Source organism: Phyllobates terribilis, unplaced genomic scaffold, assembly GCF_046119375.1.
Source record: "Phyllobates terribilis strain yellow unplaced genomic scaffold, ASM4611937v1 Scaffold_14__1_contigs__length_39327217, whole genome shotgun sequence".
Classification (NCBI taxonomy): Eukaryota; Metazoa; Chordata; class Amphibia; order Anura; family Dendrobatidae; genus Phyllobates; species Phyllobates terribilis.
In genome coordinates this window covers 29,389,011-29,411,278 of record NW_027362774.1, presented here as the reverse complement: position 1 = coordinate 29,411,278, position 22,268 = coordinate 29,389,011, and the positions used below count along the sequence as shown (strand labels likewise).

General features: G+C 55.2%; 1 protein-coding gene across 1 annotated transcript; it reads left to right on the top strand.

Moving 5' to 3' along the window:
* Nucleotides 1–7,158: 7,158 nt before the first annotated feature.
* GOT2 (glutamic-oxaloacetic transaminase 2) lies at nucleotides 7,159–18,152 on the top strand. Its single transcript, XM_073659819.1, has 10 exons — nucleotides 7,159–7,327; nucleotides 13,334–13,490; nucleotides 14,209–14,337; nucleotides 14,418–14,477; nucleotides 15,408–15,569; nucleotides 15,689–15,793; nucleotides 15,899–16,049; nucleotides 16,134–16,299; nucleotides 16,370–16,520; nucleotides 17,747–18,152. Exons 1-10 carry the CDS (start codon nucleotides 7,248–7,250, stop codon nucleotides 17,867–17,869), a joined length of 1,284 nt encoding a protein of 427 aa, XP_073515920.1. The 5' UTR covers nucleotides 7,159–7,247; the 3' UTR covers nucleotides 17,870–18,152.
* Nucleotides 18,153–22,268: the final 4,116 nt, after the last annotated feature.

Sequence of the window (22,268 nt, the reverse complement as noted above, 5' to 3'; positions counted from 1 at the left end):
TGTCCTCATCGCTGTATCAGTTGTCCTTCTCCCTCCTCTCCAGCAGGTGGCGCTGTGTCCTCCTCGTTGTATCAGTCGTCCTTCTCCCTCCTCTCCAGCAGGTGGCGCTGTGTCATCATCGTTGTATCAGTCGTCCTTCTCCCTCCTCTCCAGCAGGCGGCGCTGTGTCCTCATCGCTGTATCAGTCGTCCTTCTCCCTCCTCTCCAGCAGGTGGCGCTGTGTCCTCGTTGTATCAGTCGTCCTTCTCCCTCCTCTCCAGCAGGTGGCGCTGTGTCCTCATCGTTGTATCAGTCGTCCTTCTCCCTCCTCCCCAGCAGGTGGCGCTGTGTCCTCATCGTTGTATCAGTCGTCATTCTTCCTCCTCTCCAGCAGGTGGCGATGTGTCCTCATCGTTGTATCAGTCGTCCTTCTCCCTCCTCTCCAGCAGGTGGCGCTGTGTCCTCATCGTTGTATTAGTCATCCTTCTCACTCCTCTCCAGCAGGTGGCGCTGTGTCCTCGTTGTATCAGTCGTCCTTCTCCCTCCTCCCCAGCAGGTGGCGCTGTGTCCTCATCGTTGTATCAGTCGTCATTCTCCCTCCTCACCAGCAGGTGGCGCTGTGTTCTCATCGTTGTATCAGTCGTCATTCTCCCTCCTCACCAGCAGGTGGCGCTGTGTCATCATCGTTGTATCAGTCGTCCTTCTCCCTCCTCTCCAGCAGGTGGCGCTGGGTCCTCATCGTTGTATCAGTCGTCCTTCTCCCTCCTCTCCAGCAGGTGGCGCTGTGTTCTCATCGCTGTGTCAGTCGTCCTTCTCCCTCCTCTCCAGCAGGTGGCGCTGGGTCCTCATCGTTGTATCAGTCGTCCTTCTCCCTCCTCTCCAGCAGGTGGCGCTGGGTCCTCATCGCTGTATCAGTCGTCCTTCTCCCTCCTCTCCAGCAGGTGGCGCTGGGTCCTCATCGTTGTATCAGTCGTCCTTCTCCCTCCTCTCCAGCAGGTGGCGCTGGGTCCTCATCGCTGTATCAGTCGTCCTTCTCCTTCCTCTCCAGCAGGTGGCGCTGTGTCCTCATCGTTGTATCAGTCGTCCTTCTCCCTCCTCTCCAGCAGGTGGCGCTGTGTCATCATCATTGTATCAGTCGTCCTTCTCCCTCCTCTCCAGCAGGTGGCGCTGTGTCATCATCATTGTATCAGTCGTCCTTCTCCCTCCTCCCCAGCAGGTGGCGCTGTGTCATCATCGTTGTATCAGTCGTCCTTCTCCCTCCTCCCCAGCAGGTGGCGCTGTGTCCTCATCGTTGTATCAGTCGTCCTTCTCCCTCCTCTCCAGCAGGTGGCGCTGTGTCCTCATCGTTGTATCAGTCGTCCTTCTCCCTCCTCCCCAGCAGGTGGCGCTGTGTCCTCATCGTTGTATCAGTCGTCCTTCTCCCTCCTCTCCAGCAGGTGGCGCTGTGTCCTCATCGTTGTATCAGTCGTCCTTCTCCCTCCTCCCCAGCAGGTGGCGCTGTGTCATCATCGTTGTATCAGTTGTCCTTCTCCCTCCTCTCCAGCAGGTGGCGCTGTGTCCTCATCGTTGAATCAGTCGTCCTTCTCCCTCCTCCCCAGCAGGTGGCGCTGTGTCATCATCGTTGTATCAGTCGTCCTTCTCCCTCCTCTCCAGCAGGTGGCGCTGTGTCCTCATCGTTGTATCAGTCGTCCTTCTCCCTCCTCCCCAGCAGGTGGAGCTGTGTCATCATCGTTGTATCAGTCGTCATTCTCCCTCCTCTCCAGCAGGTGGCGCTGTGTCCTCATCGTTGTATCAGTCGTCATTCTCCCTCCTCCCCAGCAGGTGGAGCTGTGTCCTCATCGTTGTATCAGTCGTCATTCTCCCTCCTCTCCAGCAGGTGGCGCTGTGTCCTCATCGTTGAATCAGTCGTCCTTCTCCCTCCTCTCCAGCAGGTGGCGCTGTGTCCTCCTCGTTGTATCAGTGGTCCTTCTCCCTCCTCCCCAGCAGGTGGCGCTGTGTCCTCCTCGTTGTATCAGTCGTCCTTCTCCCTCCTCTCCAGCAGGTGGCGCTATGTCCTCATCGTTGTATCAGTCGTCCTTCTCCCTCCTCCCCAGCAGGTGGCGCTGTGTCATCATCGTTGTATCAGTCGTCCTTCTCCCTCCTCTCCAGCAGGTGGCGCTGTGTCCTCATCGTTGTATCAGTCGTCCTTCTCCCTCCTCCCCAGCAGGTGGCGCTGTGTCCTCCTCGTTGTATCAGTCGTCCTTCTCCCTGCTCTCCAGCAGGTGGCGCTGTGTCCTCCTCGTTGTATCAGTCGTCCTTCTCCCTCCTCCCCAGCAGGTGGCGCTGTGTCCTCATCGTTGTAGCAGTCGTCCTTCTCCCTGCTCTCCAGCAGGTGGCGCTGTGTCCTCCTCGTTGTATCAGTCGTCCTTCTCCCTCCTCTCCAGCAGGTGGCGCTGTGTCCTCATCGTTGAATCAGTCGTCCTTCTCCCTCCTCCCCAGCAGGTGGCGCTGGGTCCTGATTGTTGTATCAGTCGTCCTTCTCCCTCCTCTCCAGCAGGTGGCGCTGTGTCCTCATCATTGTATCAGTCGTCCTTCTCCCTCCTCTCCAGCAGGTGGCGCTGTGTTCTCTTTGTTGTATCAGTCGTCCTTCTCCCTCCTCTCCAGCAGGTGGCGCTGTGTCTTCATCGTTGTATCAGTCGTCCTTCTCCCTCCTCTCCAGCAGGTGGCGCTGTGTCCTCATCGTTGTATCAGTCGTCCTTCTCCCTCCTCCCCAGCAGGTGGCGTTGTGTTATCATCGTTGTATCAGTCGTCCTTCTCCCTCCTCTCCAGCAGGTGGCGCTGTGTCCTCATCCTTGTATCAGTCGTCCTTCTCCCTCCTCTCCAGCAGGTGGCGCTGTGTCCTCATCGTTGTATCAGTCGTCCTTCTCCCTCCTCTCCAGCAGGTGGCGCTGTGTCCTCATCGTTGTATCAGTCGTCCTTCTCCCTCCTCACCAGCAGGTGGCGCTGTGTCCTCCTCGTTGTATCAGTCGTCCTTCTCCCTCCTCTCCAGCAGGTGGCGCTGTGTCCTCGTTGTATCAGTTGTCCTTCTCCCTCCTCTCCAGCAGGTGGCGCTGTGTTCTCATCGCTGTATCAGTCGTCCTTCTCCTTCCTCTCCAGCAGGTGGCGCTGTGTCCTCGTTGTATCAGTCGTCCTTCTCCCTCCTCTCCAGCAGGTGGCGCTGTGTCCTCCTCGTTGTATCAGTTGTCCTTCTCCCTCCTCTCCAGCAGGTGGCGCTGTGTCCTGATAGTTGTATCAGTCGTCCTTCTCCCTCCTCTCCAGCAGGTGGCGATGTGTCCTCATCGTTGTATCAGTCGTCCTTCTCCCTCCTCTCCAGCAGGTGGCGCTGTGTCCTGATTGTTGTATCAGTCGTCCTTCTCCCTCCTCTCCAGCAGGTGGCGCTGTGTCCTGATTGTTGTATCAGTCGTCCTTCTCCCTCCTCTCCAGCAGGTGGCGCTGTGTCCTCATCGCTGTATCAGTTGTCCTTCTCCCTCCTCACCAGCAGGTGGCGATGTGTCCTCCTCGTTGTATCAGTCGTCCTTCTCCCTCCTCTCCAGCAGGTGGCGCTGTGTCATCATCGTTGTATCAGTCGTCCTTCTCCCTCCTCTCCAGCAGGCGGCGCTGTGTCCTCATCGCTGTATCAGTCGTCCTTCTCCCTCCTCTCCAGCAGGTGGCGCTGTGTCCTCGTTGTATCAGTCGTCCTTCTCCCTCCTCTCCAGCAGGTGGCGCTGTGTTCTCATCGTTGTATCAGTCGTCCTTCTCCCTCCTCTCCAGCAGGTGGCGCTGTGTTCTCATCGTTGTATCAGTCGTCCTTCTCCCTCCTCGCCAGCAGGTGGCGCTGTGTCCTCCTCGTTGTATCAGTCGTCCTTCTCCCTCCTCTCCAGCAGGTGGCGCTGTGTCCTCATCGTTGTATCAGTCGTCCTTCTCCCTCCTCCCCAGCAGGTGGCGCTGTGTCCTCATCGTTGTATCAGTCGTCATTCTTCCTCCTCTCCAGCAGGTGGCGATGTGTCCTCATCGTTGTATCAGTCGTCCTTCTCCCTCCTCTCCAGCAGGTGGCGCTGTGTCCTCATCGTTGTATTAGTCATCCTTCTCACTCCTCTCCAGCAGGTGGCGCTGTGTCCTCGTTGTATCAGTCGTCCTTCTCCCTCCTCCCCAGCAGGTGGCGCTGTGTCCTCATCGTTGTATCAGTCGTCATTCTCCCTCCTCACCAGCAGGTGGCGCTGTGTTCTCATCGTTGTATCAGTCGTCATTCTCCCTCCTCACCAGCAGGTGGCGCTGTGTTCTCATCGTTGTATCAGTCGTCCTTCTCCCTCCTCCCCAGCAGGTGGCGCTGGGTCCTCATCGTTGTATCAGTCGTCCTTCTCCCTCCTCTTCAGCAGGTGGCGCTGTGTCATCATCGTTGTATCAGTCGTCCTTCTCCCTCCTCCCCAGCAGGTGGCGCTGGGTCCTCATCGTTGTATCAGTCGTCCTTCTCCCTCCTCCCCAGCAGGTGGCGCTGGGTCCTCATCGTTGTATCAGTGGTCCTTCTCCCTCCTCTTCAGCAGGTGGCGCTGGGTCCTCATCGTTGTATCAGTCGTCCTTCTCCCTCCTCTCCAGCAGGTGGCGCTGTGTTCTCATCGCTGTATCAGTCGTCCTTCTCCCTCCTCTCCAGCAGGTGGCGCTGGGTCCTCATCGTTGTATCAGTCGTCCTTCTCCCTCCTCTCCAGCAGGTGGCGATGTGTCCTCCTCGTTGTATCAGTCGTCCTTCTCCCTCCTCTCCAGCAGGTGGCGCTGTGTCCTCATCGCTGTATCAGTCGTCATTCTCCCTCCTCTCCAGCAGGTGGCGCTGTGTCCTCCTCGTTGTATCAGTCGTCCTTCTCCCTCCTCTCCAGCAGGTGGCGCTGGGTCCTCATCGCTGTATCAGTCGTCCTTCTCCCTCCTCTCCAGCAGGTGGCGCTGGGTCCTCATCGTTGTATCAGTCGTCCTTCTCCCTCCTCTCCAGCAGGTGGCGCTGGGTCCTCATCGTTGTATCAGTCGTCCTTCTCCCTCCTCTCCAGCAGGTGGCGCTGTGTCATCATCGTTGTATCAGTCGTCCTTCTCCCTCCTCTCCAGCAGGTGGCGCTGTGTCCTCATCGTTGTATCAGTCGTCCTTCTCCCTCCTCCCCAGCAGGTGGCGCTGTGTCCTCATCGTTGTATCAGTCGTCCTTCTCCCTCCTCTCCAGCAGGTGGCGCTGTGTCCTCATCGTTGTATCAGTCGTCCTTCTCCCTCCTCCCCAGCAGGTGGCGCTGTGTCATCATCGTTGTATCAGTTGTCCTTCTCCCTCCTCTCCAGCAGGTGGCGCTGTGTCCTCATCGTTGAATCAGTCGTCCTTCTCCCTCCTCCCCAGCAGGTGGCGCTGTGTCCTCATCGTTGTATCAGTCGTCCTTCTCCCTCCTCTCCAGCAGGTGGCGCTGTGTCCTCATCGTTGTATCAGTCGTCCTTCTCCCTCCTCTCCAGCAGGTGGCGCTGTGTCCTCATCGTTGTATCAGTCGTCCTTCTCCCTCCTCCCCAGCAGGTGGAGCTGTGTCATCATCGTTGTATCAGTCGTCATTCTCCCTCCTCTCCAGCAGGTGGCGCTGTGTCCTCATCGTTGAATCAGTCGTCATTCTCCCTCCTCTCCAGCAGGTGGCGCTGTGTCCTCATCGTTGAATCAGTCGTCCTTCTCCCTCCTCTCCAGCAGGTGGCGCTGTGTCCTCCTCGTTGTATCAGTGGTCCTTCTCCCTCCTCCCCAGCAGGTGGCGCTGTGTCCTCCTCGTTGTATCAGTCGTCCTTCTCCCTCCTCTCCAGCAGGTGGCGCTATGTCCTCATCGTTGTATCAGTCGTCCTTCTCCCTCCTCCCCAGCAGGTGGCGCTGTGTCATCATCGTTGTATCAGTCGTCCTTCTCCCTCCTCTCCAGCAGGTGGCGCTGTGTCCTCATCGTTGTATCAGTCGTCCTTCTCCCTCCTCCCCAGCAGGTGGCGCTGTGTCCTCATCGTTGTATCAGTCGTCCTTCTCCCTCCTCTCCAGCAGGTGGCGCTGTGTCCTCATCGTTGTATCAGTCGTCCTTCTCCCTCCTCCCCAGCAGGTGGCGCTGTGTCCTCATCGTTGTATCAGTCGTCCTTCTCCCTGCTCTCCAGCAGGTGGCGCTGTGTCCTCCTCGTTGTATCAGTCGTCCTTCTCCCTCCTCCCCAGCAGGTGGCGCTGTGTCCTCATCGTTGTAGCAGTCGTCCTTCTCCCTGCTCTCCAGCAGGTGGCGCTGTGTCCTCCTCGTTGTATCAGTCGTCCTTCTCCCTCCTCTCCAGCAGGTGGCGCTGTGTCCTCCTCGTTGTATCAGTCGTCCTTCTCCCTCCTCTCCAGCAGGTGGCGCTGTGTCCTCCTCGTTGTATCAGTCGTCCTTCTCCCTCCTCTCCAGCAGGTGGCGCTGTGTCCTCCTCGTTGTATCAGTCGTCCTTCTCCCTCCTCCCCAGCAGGTGGCGCTGTGTCCTCATCGTTGTATCAGTCGTCCTTCTCCCTCCTCTCCAGCAGGTGGCGCTGTGTCATCATCGTTGTATCAGTCGTCCTTCTCCCTCCTCTCCAGCAGGTGGCGCTGTGTCATCATCGTTGTATCAGCCGTCCTTCTCCCTCCTCCCCAGCAGGTGGCGCTGTGTCCTCCTCGTTGTATCAGTGGTCCTTCTCCCTCCTCTCCAGCAGGTGGCGCTGTGTCATCATCGTTGTATCAGCCGTCCTTCTCCCTCCTCCCCAGCAGGTGGCGCTGTGTCCTCCTCGTTGTATCAGTGGTCCTTCTCCCTCCTCTCCAGCAGGTGGCGCTGTGTCATCATCGTTGTATCAGCCGTCCTTCTCCCTCCTCCCCAGCAGGTGGCGCTGTGTCCTCGTTGTATCAGTCGTCCTTCTCCCTCCTCTCCAGCAGGTGGCGCTGTGTCCTCATCGTTGTATCAGTCGTCCTTCTCCCTCCTCCCCAGCAGGTGGCGCTGTGTCCTCATCCTTGTATCAGTCGTCCTTCTCCCTCCTCTCCAGCAGGTGGCGCTGTGTCCTCATCGTTGTATCAGCTGTCCTTCTCCCTCCTCTCCAGCAGGTGGCGATGTGTCCTCATCCTTGTATCAGTCGTCCTTCTCCCTCCTCTCCAGCAGGTGGCGCTGTGTCCTCATCGTTGTATCAGCCGTCCTTCTCCCTCCTCCCCAGCAGGTGGCGCTGTGCCCGTTCCGTGGCGTGTTTCCTCGGCCGCTGTCAGTCGTCCTTCTCTCTCCTCCCGGTATCATGTCTCTGCTGACGTCCGGCGTCCTGTGCAGGGCTCTCCGCTTCCAGTCCTGTGTGGGGGTCCTGCAGACCAGAGCCAGGTGAGGGTCGCTGTGCTGCTCCGGAGCTGACACGCCGGTGCTTTGTGTTGCTCTCGGGTCTGACCCTGCTGTGTGAGGACGGTGGCCCTGTGTGGTCATGTTCTGGGGCTTTGGTGTTGGGCTCATGGTGGGTCTTGTCCTAGGAGCTTGCACTCTGATTCTGCGGCGCCTCCTGTAGTTCCTCTGGTTCTGGGCTGTGGGTGCAGGGTCCCGGTGTAACCCCTGCACTGCCGGGTGAGTGACCGCAGCTCGGGCCCCTGGTCTCGTGGACGACCCCCGGGCTCTGGTGACGAGGACGCCTGAAGGTCACGGTGAAGTCTCGGGGTTCAATCGCAGCCGCCGCAATCAACAGATAATTATCTGCAGCTCAGCGTCTGTCACCGCCATCTGCTGGAGATCTCATGTATGACCACAGATCAGATTGTCCACAGATCTGCTCCTCAGACGTGGCGTCCAATCCCCGGCCCAGTGACTGCTGCAGACCACACGGGGAGGGGTTAAACACCCTTAAGCAGTCAGAAGAGGCGGTGAGTGCCGCGGGGGGGGATAAGAGTTTGGGGGGGGGGCAGTATTTACTTATATGCTGTTGGTTATTTCCATGTATTACTGTATACAGAGATACATGATAAGATCCTGTCTGCAGCCACCACTAGGGGGAGCTCCCTGTATACAGAGATACATAAGATCCTGTCTGCAGACACCACTAGGGGGAGCTCCCTGTATACAGAGATACATGATAAGATCCTGTCTGCAGCCACCACTAGGGGGAGCTCCCTGTATACAGAGATACATAAGATCCTGTCTGCAGACACCACTAGGGGGAGCTCCCTGTATACAGAGATACATGATAAGATCCTGTCTGCAGCCACCACTAGGGGGAGCTCCCTGTATACAGAGATACATGATAAGATCCTGTCTGCAGACACCACTAGGGGGAGCTCCCTGTATACAGAGATACATGATAAGATCCTGTCTGCAGCCACCACTAGGGGGAGCTCCCTGTATACAGAGATACATGATAAGATCCTGTCTGCAGACACCACTAGGGGGAGCTCCCTGTATACAGAGATACATGATAAGATCCTGTCTGCAGCCACCACTAGGGGGAGCTCCCTGTACACAGAGATACATGATGAGATTCTGTCTGCAGACACCACTAGGGGGAGCTCCCTGTATACAGAGATACATGATAAGATCCTGTCTGCAGCCACCACTAGGGGGAGCTCCCTGTACACAGAGATACATGATGAGATTCTGTCTGCAGACACCACTAGGGGGAGCTCCCTGTATACAGAGATACATGATAAGATTCTGTCTGCAGTTACCACTAGGGGGAGCTCCCTGTATACAGAGATACATGATAAGATACTGTCTGCAGCCACCACTAGGGGGAGCTCCCTGTACACAGAGATACATGATGAGATTCTGTCTGCAGACACCACTAGGGGGAGCTCCCTGTATACAGAGATACATGATAAGATCCTGTCTGCAGCCACCACTAGGGGGAGCTCCCTGTACACAGAGATACATGATGAGATTCTGTCTGCAGACACCACTAGGGGGAGCTCCCTGTATACAGAGATACATGATAAGATCCTGTCTGCAGCCACCACTAGGGGGAGCTCCCTGTATACAGAGATACATGATAAGATTCTGTCTGCAGACACCACTAGGGGGAGCTCCCTGTATACAGAGATACATGATAAGATTCTGTCTGCAGTTACCACTAGGGGGAGCTCCCTGTATACAGAGATACATGATAAGATACTGTCTGCAGCCACCACTAGGGGGAGCTCCCTGTACACAGAGATACATGATGAGATTCTGTCTGCAGACACCACTAGGGGGAGCTCCCTGTATACAGAGATACATGATAAGATCCTGTCTGCAGCCACCACTAGGGGGAGCTCCCTGTACACAGAGATACATGATGAGATGTCTGCAGACACCACTAGGGGGAGCTCCCTGTATACAGAGATACATGATAAGATCCTGTCTGCAGCCACCACTAGGGGGAGCTCCCTGTACACAGAGATACATGATGAGATTCTGTCTGCAGACACCACTAGGGGGAGCTCCCTGTATACAGAGATACATGATAAGATCCTGTCTGCAGCCACCACTAGGGGGAGCTCCCTGTACACAGAGATACATGATGAGATTCTGTCTGCAGACACCACTAGGGGGAGCTCCCTGTATACAGAGATACATGATAAGATCCTGTCTGCAGCCACCACTAGGGGGAGCTCCCTGTATACAGAGATACATGATAAGATCCTGTCTGCAGCCACCACTAGGGGGAGCTCCCTGTACACAGAGATACATGATGAGATCCTGTCTACAGCCACCACTAGGGGGGGCATCCTGTATACAGAGATACATGATAAGATCCTGTCTGCAGCAACCAGAACGGGGAGCTCCCTGTATACAGATATACATGATAAGATTCTGTCTGCAGCCACCAATAGGGGGGGCATCCTGTATACAGAGATACATGATAAGATACTGTCTGCAGCCACCACTAGTGGGAGCTCCCTGTATACAGAGATACATGATAAGCTTCTGTCTGCAGCCACCACTAGGGGGAGCTCCCTGTATACAGAGATACATAAGATCCTGTCTGCAGCCACCACTAGGGTAGCTCCCTGTATACAGAGATACACGATAAGCTTCTGTCTGCAGCCACCACTAGGGGGAGCTCCCAGTATACAGAGATACATGATAAGATCCTGTCTGCAGCCACCACTAGGGGGAGCTCTCTGTATACAGATACATGATAATATTCTGTCTGCAGCCACCCCTAGTGGTGGCTACAGACAGGATCTTATCATGTATCTCTGTATACTGGGAGCTCCCCCTAATGGTGACTGCAGACAGGATCTTATGTATCTCTGTATACTGGTAGCTCCCCCTAGTGGTGACTGCAGACAGAATCTTATCATGTATCTCTGTATACTGGGAGCTCCCCCTAGTGGTGGCTGCAGACAGAATCTTATCTTGTATTTCTGTATACAGGGAGCTCCACCTAGTGGTGGCTGCAGACAGGATCTTATCATGTATCTCTGTATACAGGGAGCTCCCCCTAGTGCTGGCTGCAGACAGGATCTTATCATGTATCTCTGTATACAGGGAGCTCCCCCTAGTGGTGGCTGCAGACAGTATCTTATCATGTATCTCTCTATACAGGGAGCTCCCCCTAGTGGTGGCTGCAGAAAGGATCTTATCTTATATTTCTGTATACAGGGAGCTCCCCCTAGTGCTGGCTGCAGACAGAATCTTATCATGTATCTCTGTATACAGGGAGCTCCCTCTAGTGGTGGCTGCAGACAGGATCTTATCATGTATCTCTGTATACAGGGAGCTCCCCCTAGTGGTGGCTGCAGACAGGATCTTATCATGTGTCTCTGTATACAGGGAGCTCCCCCTAGTGGTGGCTGCAGACAGGATCTTATCTTATATTTCTGTATACAGGGAGCTCCCCCTAGTGGTGGCTGCAGACAGAATCTTATCTTGTATCTCTGTATACAGGGAGCTCCCCCTAGTGGTGGCTGCAGACAGGATCTTATCTTGTATTTCTGTATACAGGGAGCTCCACCTAGTGGTGGCTGCAGACAGGATCTTATCATGTATCTCTGTATACAGGGAGCTCCCCCTAGTGGTGGCTGCAGACATGATCTTATCATGTATCTCTGTATACAGGGAGCTCCCCCTAGTGGTGGCTGCAGAAAGGATCTTATCTTATATTTCTGTATACAGGGAGCTCCCCCTAGTGGTGGCTGCAGACAGGATCTTATCATGTATCTCTGTATACAGGGAGCTCCCCCTAGTGGTGGCTGCAGACAGGATCTTATCATGTATCTGTATACAGGGAGCTCCCCCTAGTGGTGGCTGCAGACAGGATCTTATCTTATATTTCTGTATACAGGGAGCTCCCCCTAGTGGTGGCTGCAGGTAGGTATTGTGTATCTGTCTGTACCGGGAGGTTGTTGCTTTGTGTCCCTCTTGGCTGTCAGATTTCTGCTCTTGGGGGCGCTTTCACTGTTCTGGGCAGGGTGGGTGACCCGGTGGCAGGATTGCTCTCTTGGTTGTTGTACCTGCGGGCACAGTAGTGTCTGGTACATGCAGGAGCGCCTCCCGGTGGTAGAGCAGCGTCTGTGGTGCCGGCTGCCAGGTTCTGTTTATAGATCACCTTCTGTGCCCCTGACATTATCCGGGATCTCAGCTGTCGCTCGGGGGGGGGGGCTGCGTCCACAGCTGCCCTCGTCTCGTCCTTTCTGGCAGCGGCCCCCCTGTGTTCCCCTCTCTCCTGTACGTGGGGCCCGAGACGCCATTTATCTGCTGGTCTGACATGGCCGCCTGCAGCGTCACAGGAATCCCCAAATAACGAGCGAGGTCCTGCCCGAAATCCCACAAATCTGCTGAAGAGATGAGAGGAGAAGCCGCCGAGCAACGTGACGTCATCAACGCCAAATACCCCAGGAATCTAGAATAATGTCCCATGACCAGAACTCCCATCATCCCAGCAATCCACCGCCCTGGAGTGTAGTCCTGCTGGCAGAATTGTCACCATGGACCCCACAGGTTTATTAACCCTTTAATTCTGCAGAGATGGGGACGTAGCACCTGAGCCATGTCTGCCGAGCGTCTGAGACCGGCCCTCCGGGGCTTCAGTCTTCAGATCGTGCAGCCGGGGTCTTGTCACCGCGGAGCGCGTGAGGAACCATGAATGTCCCCATTACTGGCCCGATGCCGTGCCGCGGCGTTTTTGTGTGTGGGGGCGCCCCGTGCCGCGGCGTTTTTGTGTGTGGGGGCGCCCCGTGCCGCGGCGTGTGTGTGTGTGTGTGTGTGTGTGTGTGTGTGGGCGCCCCGTGCCGCGGCGTGCGTGTGCGTGTGCGTGTGTGTGTGTGGGGGCGCCCCGTGCCGCGGCGTGTGTGCGTGTGTGTGGGCGCCGTGTGTGTGTGTGGGCGCCCCGTGCCGCGGCGTGCGTGTGTATGTGTGTGTGGGCGCCCCGTGCCGCGGCGTGTGTGTGTGTGTGGGCGCCCCGTGCCGCGGCGTGCGTGTGTGTGTGTGTGTGGGCGCCCCGTGCCGCGGCGTGCTTGTGCGTGTGTGTGTGTGTGTGTGGGCGCCCCGTGCCGCGGCGTGTGTGTGGGCGCCCCGTGTCGCATTCGTTTTAGGAGAATGTGCTGCTCTTATAGTGATGATTTCTGGGCAGCACATTACTCGGCACTGTGCACAAGAGCTGACAATCTGTGGAGCTGGGGTGACGCGGTTTCTTGCCACGGTGCAGCCATCTCTAATAAGGGGGTGCACAGACTGAGCTGTCCCCAGTGTCTGCCTGCACGCTGGGGGTGGGGGGGATCCTGCTGAATGACGGCTAATGGTGGTGACAGTACAGGAGACATATTATGACCCCTCATGTGCCGGTTGTCATAGGAACCTTTATGGCACGGTGAAAATTCCTCTGGTTCTTGGGGAGAGCAATCCAGAGAACTGGTGCAGCACGAGAGACGTCCTGGAGTCCGGAGTGGTGTCTCGCTCGTGGCGGTCGGCTGCGTTCATTGGACCGTTTAAAAGTTTTGTCCGGTCCAAACTGATAAGTCGGCAGTCGCTGTGTGTCGCTCTGTGTGACTGCAGACTTATGAATTGCCCAGCGCACGCACTGCGGGGATTCACCACTTTGTGACCCAGGATCGGAGGGTGTGAATGTGTCATACATACTCCCGTCAGGGGGCGTGGCCTCACACTACAAGTGTATGGAGAAAGGCCACGCCCACTAGTAGGGCCCTGCCCGGGAGTATGTGTAAGTCATATAACGCACTCACACCCTCTGGTCCCGGGTCACAAACTAGTGAATCCCCGCAGCGCACAGTGCGAGTCCTGGGGGGTTCATAGGTCTGCGGACACACAGCGACTGCAGACTTATCAGTTCAGAGCAGACGACCCCTTCAGTGATGAGGATTTGCTGCTGGTCTCAAAGGACGGAGCTGTAATCCTTTGTCTTTTTAGCTCCTGGTGGTCTCATGTGGAGATGGGCCCCCCCGACCCCATCCTTGGTGTAACCGAAGCTTTCAAGAGAGACACCAACGCCAAGAAGATGAACCTGGGCGTCGGGGCGTACCGTGATGACAACGGGAAGCCGTATGTGCTCAGCAGCGTGCGCAAGGTGAGCCGCGGCCCTGCACGATGGGGCCGACCCCGCAGAGCGGAGTCCCGAGTGGCAGGAACACGTGGGCGCCCCGCCCGGGCGCGCCCTCCCCGGCCCCCCGCCCGGGCGCTCCCTCCCCCGCCCGGTTGCATTAGCTTGCACTTTGCGTCCGTCTGCTGATGGATCTTCGGCCTTCTCCCGGTCGTCACGTGCTGGTTACCAGCAGCGCTCGGCCGTGGTATACCGGCAGCCCCTCGGGATTGGTCTGATGGCTGTGATAGGTCCTGTCTGCCAGTATTTATGGAGACGCCTGATGTCTGGTGTGGGGGCTGGGCTGCACGGGGCGGGGATAATATTGGGGTCACTGGACTCTGGTTCTCGCCCTCTGATTGCTATCTGGCAGCGTTTCCCCTGGGATGTAGCAGAGTCCACTGTACACGTGCCGCCCTGGGCTGATGCAGAACGCGGGGCCGGACCCTGCCGGGCGGGGGATGGGCTCCTCTTTCTACTTTGATCCTTTCCATCTTCTGCCAATGTCACTATTTACTTGATCTTTGATCTGATGCTGAAAGCCCCCGATACCTTGCGGGACCCCCGGCCATTACCTGGTGGTGCCGCCATGACTGCGGGCACAGCGCTGTAGTATATCGGTGGGGGGTCTGTGAGCTGTGTCCCCTTGGGGGGCTTCTCCTCCGCGGCCCCCCATCTCTCTTCCTTATGCCTCTTTCTCTCTCAGGCGGAGGCGCAGATGGCAGCCAAGCACCTGGATAAGGAATACCTCGGCATCGGGGGGCTGGCAGAATTTGCTCGTGCGTCGGCTCAGCTGGCGCTGGGTGACAACTCCGAGGTCATCCAGAATGGACGGGTGAGTGCGGGGGTCTGGCGGGGGGGGCACAGGGGGCCGTGACTTGTCTCTGTGATCTGACGCTCTCCGTCTCCTCGCAGTTCATCACCGTACAGACCATCTCCGGGACCGGATCCCTGCGAGTCGGAGCAAACTTCCTGGTGAGTTCCCAGAGCGGAGTGTGGATGGCTGGAGTAGTAGTTCTAAGGTACCCATACTGCCCCCGTCTGTTGTGTTTGGGCATTGCGGCCTCCATTATTGGTCTGTGCATTGGCCGGACTGGGGTCCATCAGCCCCTGCGGTACAGAAAATGTTCATGTACCCCAGATAAAGATGGCCGCTCTGAGGGATGCGCAGCGGAGGTCTCTCCGGACACAAGCGAGGGTCTTCACCTGGACTGACACACTGTAACAGCTGCTGCTGTAACAAAGTGGTGCCTGTTACAGCGGAAACCTAGGCCGGCTGCCGTTCTCTGCCGCCCCGTGGAGAGGCGAGTGTCTCCTCGTAGAAGCTCCCGGGGGGCGAATGTTTGGAGGGTGATGGTCATGTCCGCCGCGTTGGCTTTGGGAATGCCCCCCCGCCCAGCATTCGAGGGTCCTACCTGATAGTGTGGTCCAGCGGCTGCACTTATGGCCTGAACTCTGCCCTTCAACACGGCTACATGGGGCAGCGTTACCTCTAATGTCTCGGCGATTGCGCCAGGAAAAGTGCTTGTAAGTGCTGCGCCTAGGACACCTTCAATGTTGATCGCCTGCAGAGGTGGCTTGTTTCCTAGGCAACCAAAAGTAAACCATAGTATCAAACATTCTCCATTCTTGGTGGTCACCAGCGGCTCGTGGCGGGGGTCTCCTCGTGGCTGGAAGCCGTTCAGTTTTTACCATTCCGGATGTTGAGAATAACCTTTAATAATGGGGCGAGCTTGGAAATCCTCGGCGGAGGCCATAGCTGCAGGAGCACAAGGCGTGGAGCCGCCGTATCGTCCGGTCACAGGACTCCATACGTGTGACTGCGCAGACTGGTGATGTCTCGGACCCGTGAGCTGACGCTCTAATCCTTCCTTGTATTTCACAATTTTTCTTTGTTTTTTGCAGCAAAGATTCTACAAGTTCAGTCGAGACGTTTATCTCCCCAAACCGTCATGGGGGAATCACACCCCGATATTCCGCGACGCAGGGATGGAGCTGAAGGGATACCGCTACTACGACCCCAAAACCTGCGGCTTTGATTTCTCCGGCGCTCTGGATGATATATCGGTGAGTGCTCGCGGCTCAGTGCAGACCCCAATAGTCCTCTACGGACCCTCGGCCCGTGACTCTGCAGTGACCGCCGCCTTTATTAAAGTCTCATCTGATCCTAATGTTTAACCTTCTAGAAAATCCCAGAGCAGAGCATCATCCTCTTCCATGCCTGCGCCCACAATCCCACCGGCGTGGACCCCCGGAAGGAGCAGTGGAAGGAGCTGGCTGCGGTGGTCAAGGTATGGCTGTATGTCAGGAGTGAAAAACGTGTGAGCGCTGGTGCAGGCGGTTGTCTCACATGCTGCCGGCGCCGTCCTCCACTTACACTCCATGTCTTATTTCAGAGCCGCCGCCTCTTCCCGTTCTTTGACATGGCGTACCAAGGTTTTGCCAGCGGAGACACGGACAGAGATGCGTGGGCTGTGCGCCATTTTATTCAGGAAGGTCTCAACGTTGCGCTGTCTCAGTCTTATGCAAAAAACATGGGACTGTACGGTGAGGAGCTCTGCCGTGGTTGGGTGGACTGTCGTGGCCGGTGGTGCTGGGCTTGTGACCACAACGTTATGTTTTGTGCTCCAGGTGAACGTGTCGGGGCTTTCACCGTGGTTTGCACGGACGCTGATGAAGCCAAAAGAGTGGAGTCTCAGCTGAAGATCCTCATTCGTCCCATGTACTCGAACCCGCCACTGAATGGAGCCAGAATAGCGGCTGCCATCTTGACCCAGCCTGACCTTCGCAGCGAGTGGTAATTGGGACCCCGTGTAGCTTAGGAGACCCCCGTCCACTAGGCGGGTTATAACACATTCTCTCTATAGGTTGCAGGAGGTGAAGGGAATGGCGAACCGGATCATTAGTATGAGAGAGCAGCTGGTGTCCAACCTGAAGAAGGAGGGCTCCATCCACAGCTGGCAGCACATCAGTGACCAGATCGGCATGTTCTGCTTCACCGGCCTACGTCCCGAGCAGGTGAGCAAGGAATTATTGGCTGTTGTGACCGCCTCGTTCCGGGGGCAAGGCATTGTGTTCTGCCTGGGCCGGGGGGGGGATGTCGTGGACCACCTAGGGCAGGTGTGGTGGGGGGACGTCGTGGACCGCCTGGGTTTGGGTGAGGGGGGATTACGGGACGTTGTGGACTGCCTGGGTTCGGGTGAGGGGGGGGTTACGGGACGTTGTGCACTGCCTGGGTTCGGGTGAGGGGGGGTTTACGGGACTTTGTGGACTGCCTGGGTTCGGCGGGGAACGTCGTGGACAGCCTGGGTTTGGGTGAGGGGGGATTACGGGACGTTGTGGACTGCCTGGGTTCGAGTGAGGGGGGGGGGGGGGTTACGGGACGTTGTGGACTGCCTGGGTTCGGGTGAGGGGGGGGTTACGGGACGTTGTGCACTGCCTGGGTTTGGGTGAGGGGGGATTACGGGACTTTGTGGACTGCCTGGGTTCGAGTGAGGGGGGGGGGGGGTTACGGGACGTTGTGGACTGCCTGGGTTCGGGTGAGGGGGGGGTTACGGGACGTTGTGGACTGCCTGGGTTCGGGTGAGGGGGGGGTTACGGGACGTTGTGCACTGCCTGGGTTCGGGTGAGGGGGGGGGTTACGGGACTTTGTGGACTGCCTGGGTTCGGGTGAGGGGGGGGTTACGGGACGTTGTGGACTGCCTGGGTTCGGGTGAGGGGGGGGTTACGGGACGTTGTGCACTGCCTGGGTTCGGGTGAGGGGGGGGGTTACGGGACTTTGTGGACTGCCTGGGTTCGGGTGAGGGGGGGGTTACGGGACGTTGTGGACTGCCTGGGTTCGGGTGAGGGGGGGGTTACGGGACGTTGTGCACTGCCTGGGTTCGGGTGAGGGGGGGTTTACGGGACTTTGTGGACTTCCTGGGTTCGGCGGGGAACGTCGTGGACAGCCTGGGTTTGGGGGGAGAGGTAAGTGAGTTGCCTATAGGAGAATTTTCACTTCAGGTCTACAGGATTTGCAGCATTTCCGCTCAGCGCAGATCTCGGTCGTAGTCTCCGGGCTTCTGCTTACGCTGATACGTCTCACAGCTGATTGTTTGTTGCCATGTATTTGGCCCGGTCAGGCTTTCCACACATTAATGTTCAGCATTTCCATTTACTCACTGGATCAGCACATTAAACACTACAGGGGGCCGGGGTCTTTTCAGGTGGAGACTCTTGTATTCATTCATATTCTCTTCCCGCAGGTCGAGCGTCTGATTAAGGAGTTCTCCATCTACATGACCAAAGATGGCCGCATCTCTGTTGCCGGCGTCACGTCAGGGAACGTCGGGTATCTCGCTCATGCCATTCACCAAGTCACCAAGTGAGGATGGTCTTGGTCACCCTGTGGGCGTGGTCAGGACTCTCCCGGCGGTGGTCTTGGTCACCATTTGGGTGGGCTCAGGACACTGACCCTCTGTATTTCCTTTAGCACTTTGTTAGTGACTGTTTAGTCTTCACCCTCAATGAGCAGTGATCTGCGAGGCGGACGACTACAGACCCTGTTGTTCTCGGCTGGTTTGTGGGGGCTTCTCCCCGCTGTTTTCCATCATTTCCAGGGTCTCGGGGCTGAGGCTTTGAATGTACAATAAAGTCCATATTGGCAGATTATTTTCAGTCTCTTGTGATCCTCTTTCGGGGCGACTGGCATTCCCTCATGTATTGCTCTTCTCAGGATGCTCAACATATCCGCCGGCAATGATAGGAGTGATTGTGGCGTCGGATCAGAGAGAATCCTGGGAGATCAGTGCTGAGTCTGCAGCTCCTCCACCATGGCTGGATGTCCGGGTGGAGTTGCCTCTCCGAGTGCTCATGTCTCTCGCTGATAACAGAGGACAAAGAAGTGGTGGCTGCGCAGTGGCAGTGCGGTCTGGCCTGGATCGGGCAGTGCGGTCTGGCCTGGATCGGGCAGTGTAGAGAAGGCAGCTGCTGCCCTGAGTGCGGGAAAGGGACGGGGAGGAAACCTGTTGGCACAGAGCGGCCGTTCACCCCAAGCTCAGGAGCTCTGTGCACCCACCCATTTGTTTTCAATCTGTCTCCGCCCTTCTGACGTCAGAGCTGTCAATCAGGGAAGAAGGGGCGCTGCAGTGGTCCCCCCCCAGCGCTTGTACCTGGTGTGAACCGTCGGACTCCCGGCGCAGGGTCGGCCTATGAGGGGCTGTCATTAGGAATGACAGCCCCTCATAGTGAATGATGGATTCACTAGTCAGTGAGGGTCTTGACTGTATCCGCTCTGTCCTGCCGTCCTGTAGCGTGTCCCTGCCGCTGACTTCTCCACCAGCGAAGCCGCCTTACTTCGGTATCCTGGATGCGTGGACATATTCACACGACTGCAGAAAACTCCCGTCACATTACATCACAGCAAGAAATGAAATGAGACCTGAGGTGGCAGTAACTGGTGCGATCTCTGGGAGGCCCCACAGTGGAGGGCTGGGGGTTTGCCGGTGGAGAAGACGTGTTCTGTGCAGTGACGGATTGCACTTCTCTATCTGCGTTTGATGGAGAAGTCTGGGTTTGGTGATTCCTGGACAACGTTACACTGTATTGTGCTGTACAGATTGTGGAGGATAATGCTATGGGCTGTTTTCAGGGGTCAGCATTGGGCCCTCAGCTCCAGTGGTGGGAAATCTTCATCTTCAGCACAAGACATTATGGACGATTGGAGCTTCAGATTTGTGGGAACAGTTTGGGGAAGACCCTTATCTGTTCCCCATGACTGCGCCCAGTGCACAAGGTCCATACAGTCATGGAGGGGGGGGGGGACATGAGCAGCCGCACAAAGCCTGAACCCTCAACCCCATCCTATAATGAAGATTGTGAGCCCGGACCCCCACAAATGATCTTCTGGATAAAGGGGAAACATTCCAACAAATGTCTCCAAAACCTTCCCAGAGGAGCAACTCAATATTAACCCTGTCATGACCTGTGACGTCTAGGTGCGTCCTGGCTGTTACCCTGCGCAGTCGCCACCCGGAGCTCGGTTGACGTGATGGGCGAGACCCAGCTGTTTCAGGCCCTAAATGCTGTAATCGATATTGATCGCAGCATTTGAGAGGCTGGGAGAGGGAGGGGGCTCTCTCTTATTAGATCGTTGCCCCGTGACGTTATTGCAAGGGTCAGATCATTGTCATGGCAACCCGAGGTAGTCACGATGACCTCTAGGTCTGCCAGCTATGGCAAGTCTGTTGGACCATATTGAGAGCAATGCATTATACCAGTGATCAGAGTAATGACAGTCCCATAGAGGGACGATGTAAGAAAAAAAAATAGTAAAAATATAAAAAATAAAAAAAAACAAAATAAAAAAAATAATTCACCAATAAATAAGTATATTTATGTAAAAACAAAATAAACTAAAAATACAAACATTTGGTATCTCAGCATCCAGAACGACCCGATCTATAAAACTAGCCCACTAGTTAACCCCTTCAGTGAACACCGTAAAAAAAATGTACAAAAAAATTCGGTGCTTTATCATAATCATCACTGAACAAAATGAAATAATCACCATCAAAAAGACGCATGTAAATAAGAAGAGTATCACTGAAAACGTCACCTTGTCCCGCAAAAAACAGATGCCATACAGCTGTCAGCGGAAAAATAAAAAACCTATAGCTCAGAATAAAGCGATAGAAAGAAAAAAAAAATGTTAGGTTTTGTGTAAAAGTGGCAAAACATAAAGATAAATCTGGTATCGCTGTAATCGAACAGACTAGAAGAATAAAGTCGTCTAATCACTTATACCACACGAGGAACGGCATAAAAAATAAAACCAATTCTTCACCTGCTGCTGATTTGTTCATTCTGCCTCCCAAAGATCACAGTAAGGCTCGGCACACATTTATCCTGCGCTCTGCGCTGAGCACTTACACCGGGGTTTCCGTGTAAATCTCTGAAATACGTGATTCAGACAGAACCCCCGATGGAAGATTCCCTGTAATGAGGCAGATGGAGGCACTGCGGACACCGTAGGACCTGTGATTCCACGGTGTCCGTCTTTTTAATAGGCGGGCATAAAAGTGCCGTTGGCCACAGTTTTGTGAACCTCTGACAAAAAAAAGGACACCGCTGAACAGAGGCCAGGCAGTCCAGAGTAACTCTGCTGCCTCATTGTAGTGAATGGGATTTTCATGTGAATAACATCACTCGGAGATTTAGATGGAAACCCCAATATAAGTGCTCAGTGAAGAGCGCAGGATAAATGGGAACGCTTTACATAACATATTGGATCACAATAAAAGCTTTGACTCAATTCATAAAAAAAAGTCCCCACTCAGGTCTGTCACCTGTTAATGGAAATATAGGGGGCTTCCACATTACTGGTAGTACAAATGCTCTGGAAAAACGCTATGGCTCCTCGCCCTCCAAAAGAAATCCAGCAAATTCTGGGCTCCCAAATCCAAATGTCCCCCTCCCTTCTGAGCTCCAGTGTGCCTAAACCACAGTTAGCATCCACATGTTTGCCATTTCTGTAGCAATAAGAGCCCACTTAATTTACAGGTGCATGTCTACAGAAGAATGCACAGGGCACTATAATATATAGGCGCTACAATGTACTGGGCACATGATATCTCACAGTGCCGTCACGCTGTCAGTATCTCGTCCGGAATCGCGAGCTTGCGATCCAGACTATTCGCTACGTGGATATCGGCAAGCAACCAGTGAGAGTATGGCGTCACACCTCTGGGTTCCAAACCCTGGAATCCATGTTTACGCCCTCCGTCCTGTTACTGTCAGCACCACGATAGCCCAATTATTAATCTCTGCCACCACTGTCCAGATTTGAAATATATACAGGCCTGGGCGGACACCTGCGTTTTGGTAGCGTATATGGCTTCCGGGGAGGGAACGATTACAGGACAAAAGAAACTGAACTATTAAATTTTATATTTGATCCAAAAGGGAGGCAGTGTTTAGGAAAAATATATACAAGGATGTTACAAAGGAGACATTAAAATACATACGCAGTTACACAAATAAAACCGGATAAAAGGAGAAACTTACACTATAAAGACCGCTGAGACGATTCAATATAGGTGGAGGGGAGATGCTCCGCTTACTGTTATCGAACAGGGTCCTCCGCTATGATAGACATATACTCCCAGGCAAAGAACACGGCTTCAGCCTCAACAAACTATTTTATGCTGAAGAGAGAGACCCCCCCTGTGATGACATCCCAGGGGCTGGGCTCCACCCTTCAGATTTGTATTAAAAACCTGTTTTTTTTGGGATAACTCATCGCGCGTTGATCCCAGAAGCCCAAAAGTGATATATTTTCTATTATGATTTTACCGTCATTTAGAGACCACACATCGCATAGCTGCAGTCTGCTATCCTGGTGTTTTTGCGCTACAGCTCCCTGATTTTGCTTACAGCCCTGGAAAACTATGGATGCATTCCTGGCCTGGTTCGGTCACTAAAAATATGGGTCCCGTTATTGTCAGACGCATGGAACATACAATATTTCTTATATTCGTTTAGTAGTCCGATTGTCTGGAGATTTCTGTTAAACTCTCTTTGAAGCTTGGGAAAGCAACTTTCCCAGTTACACACGAATTAGTGCAAGCCTGCCAGTAAGTACCCGCCTGCCTCTTCCAGGGACAAGATGCTTCTAAATGAAGTTATAACACTTCTTGGCTGGCATTTGTTTGTGTAAGGCCTTACTCATGACTGTGTTAATTGGGGCTTTGTGCTAAGCAAAAGGGGACAGCTTGGTACTGACAAGTG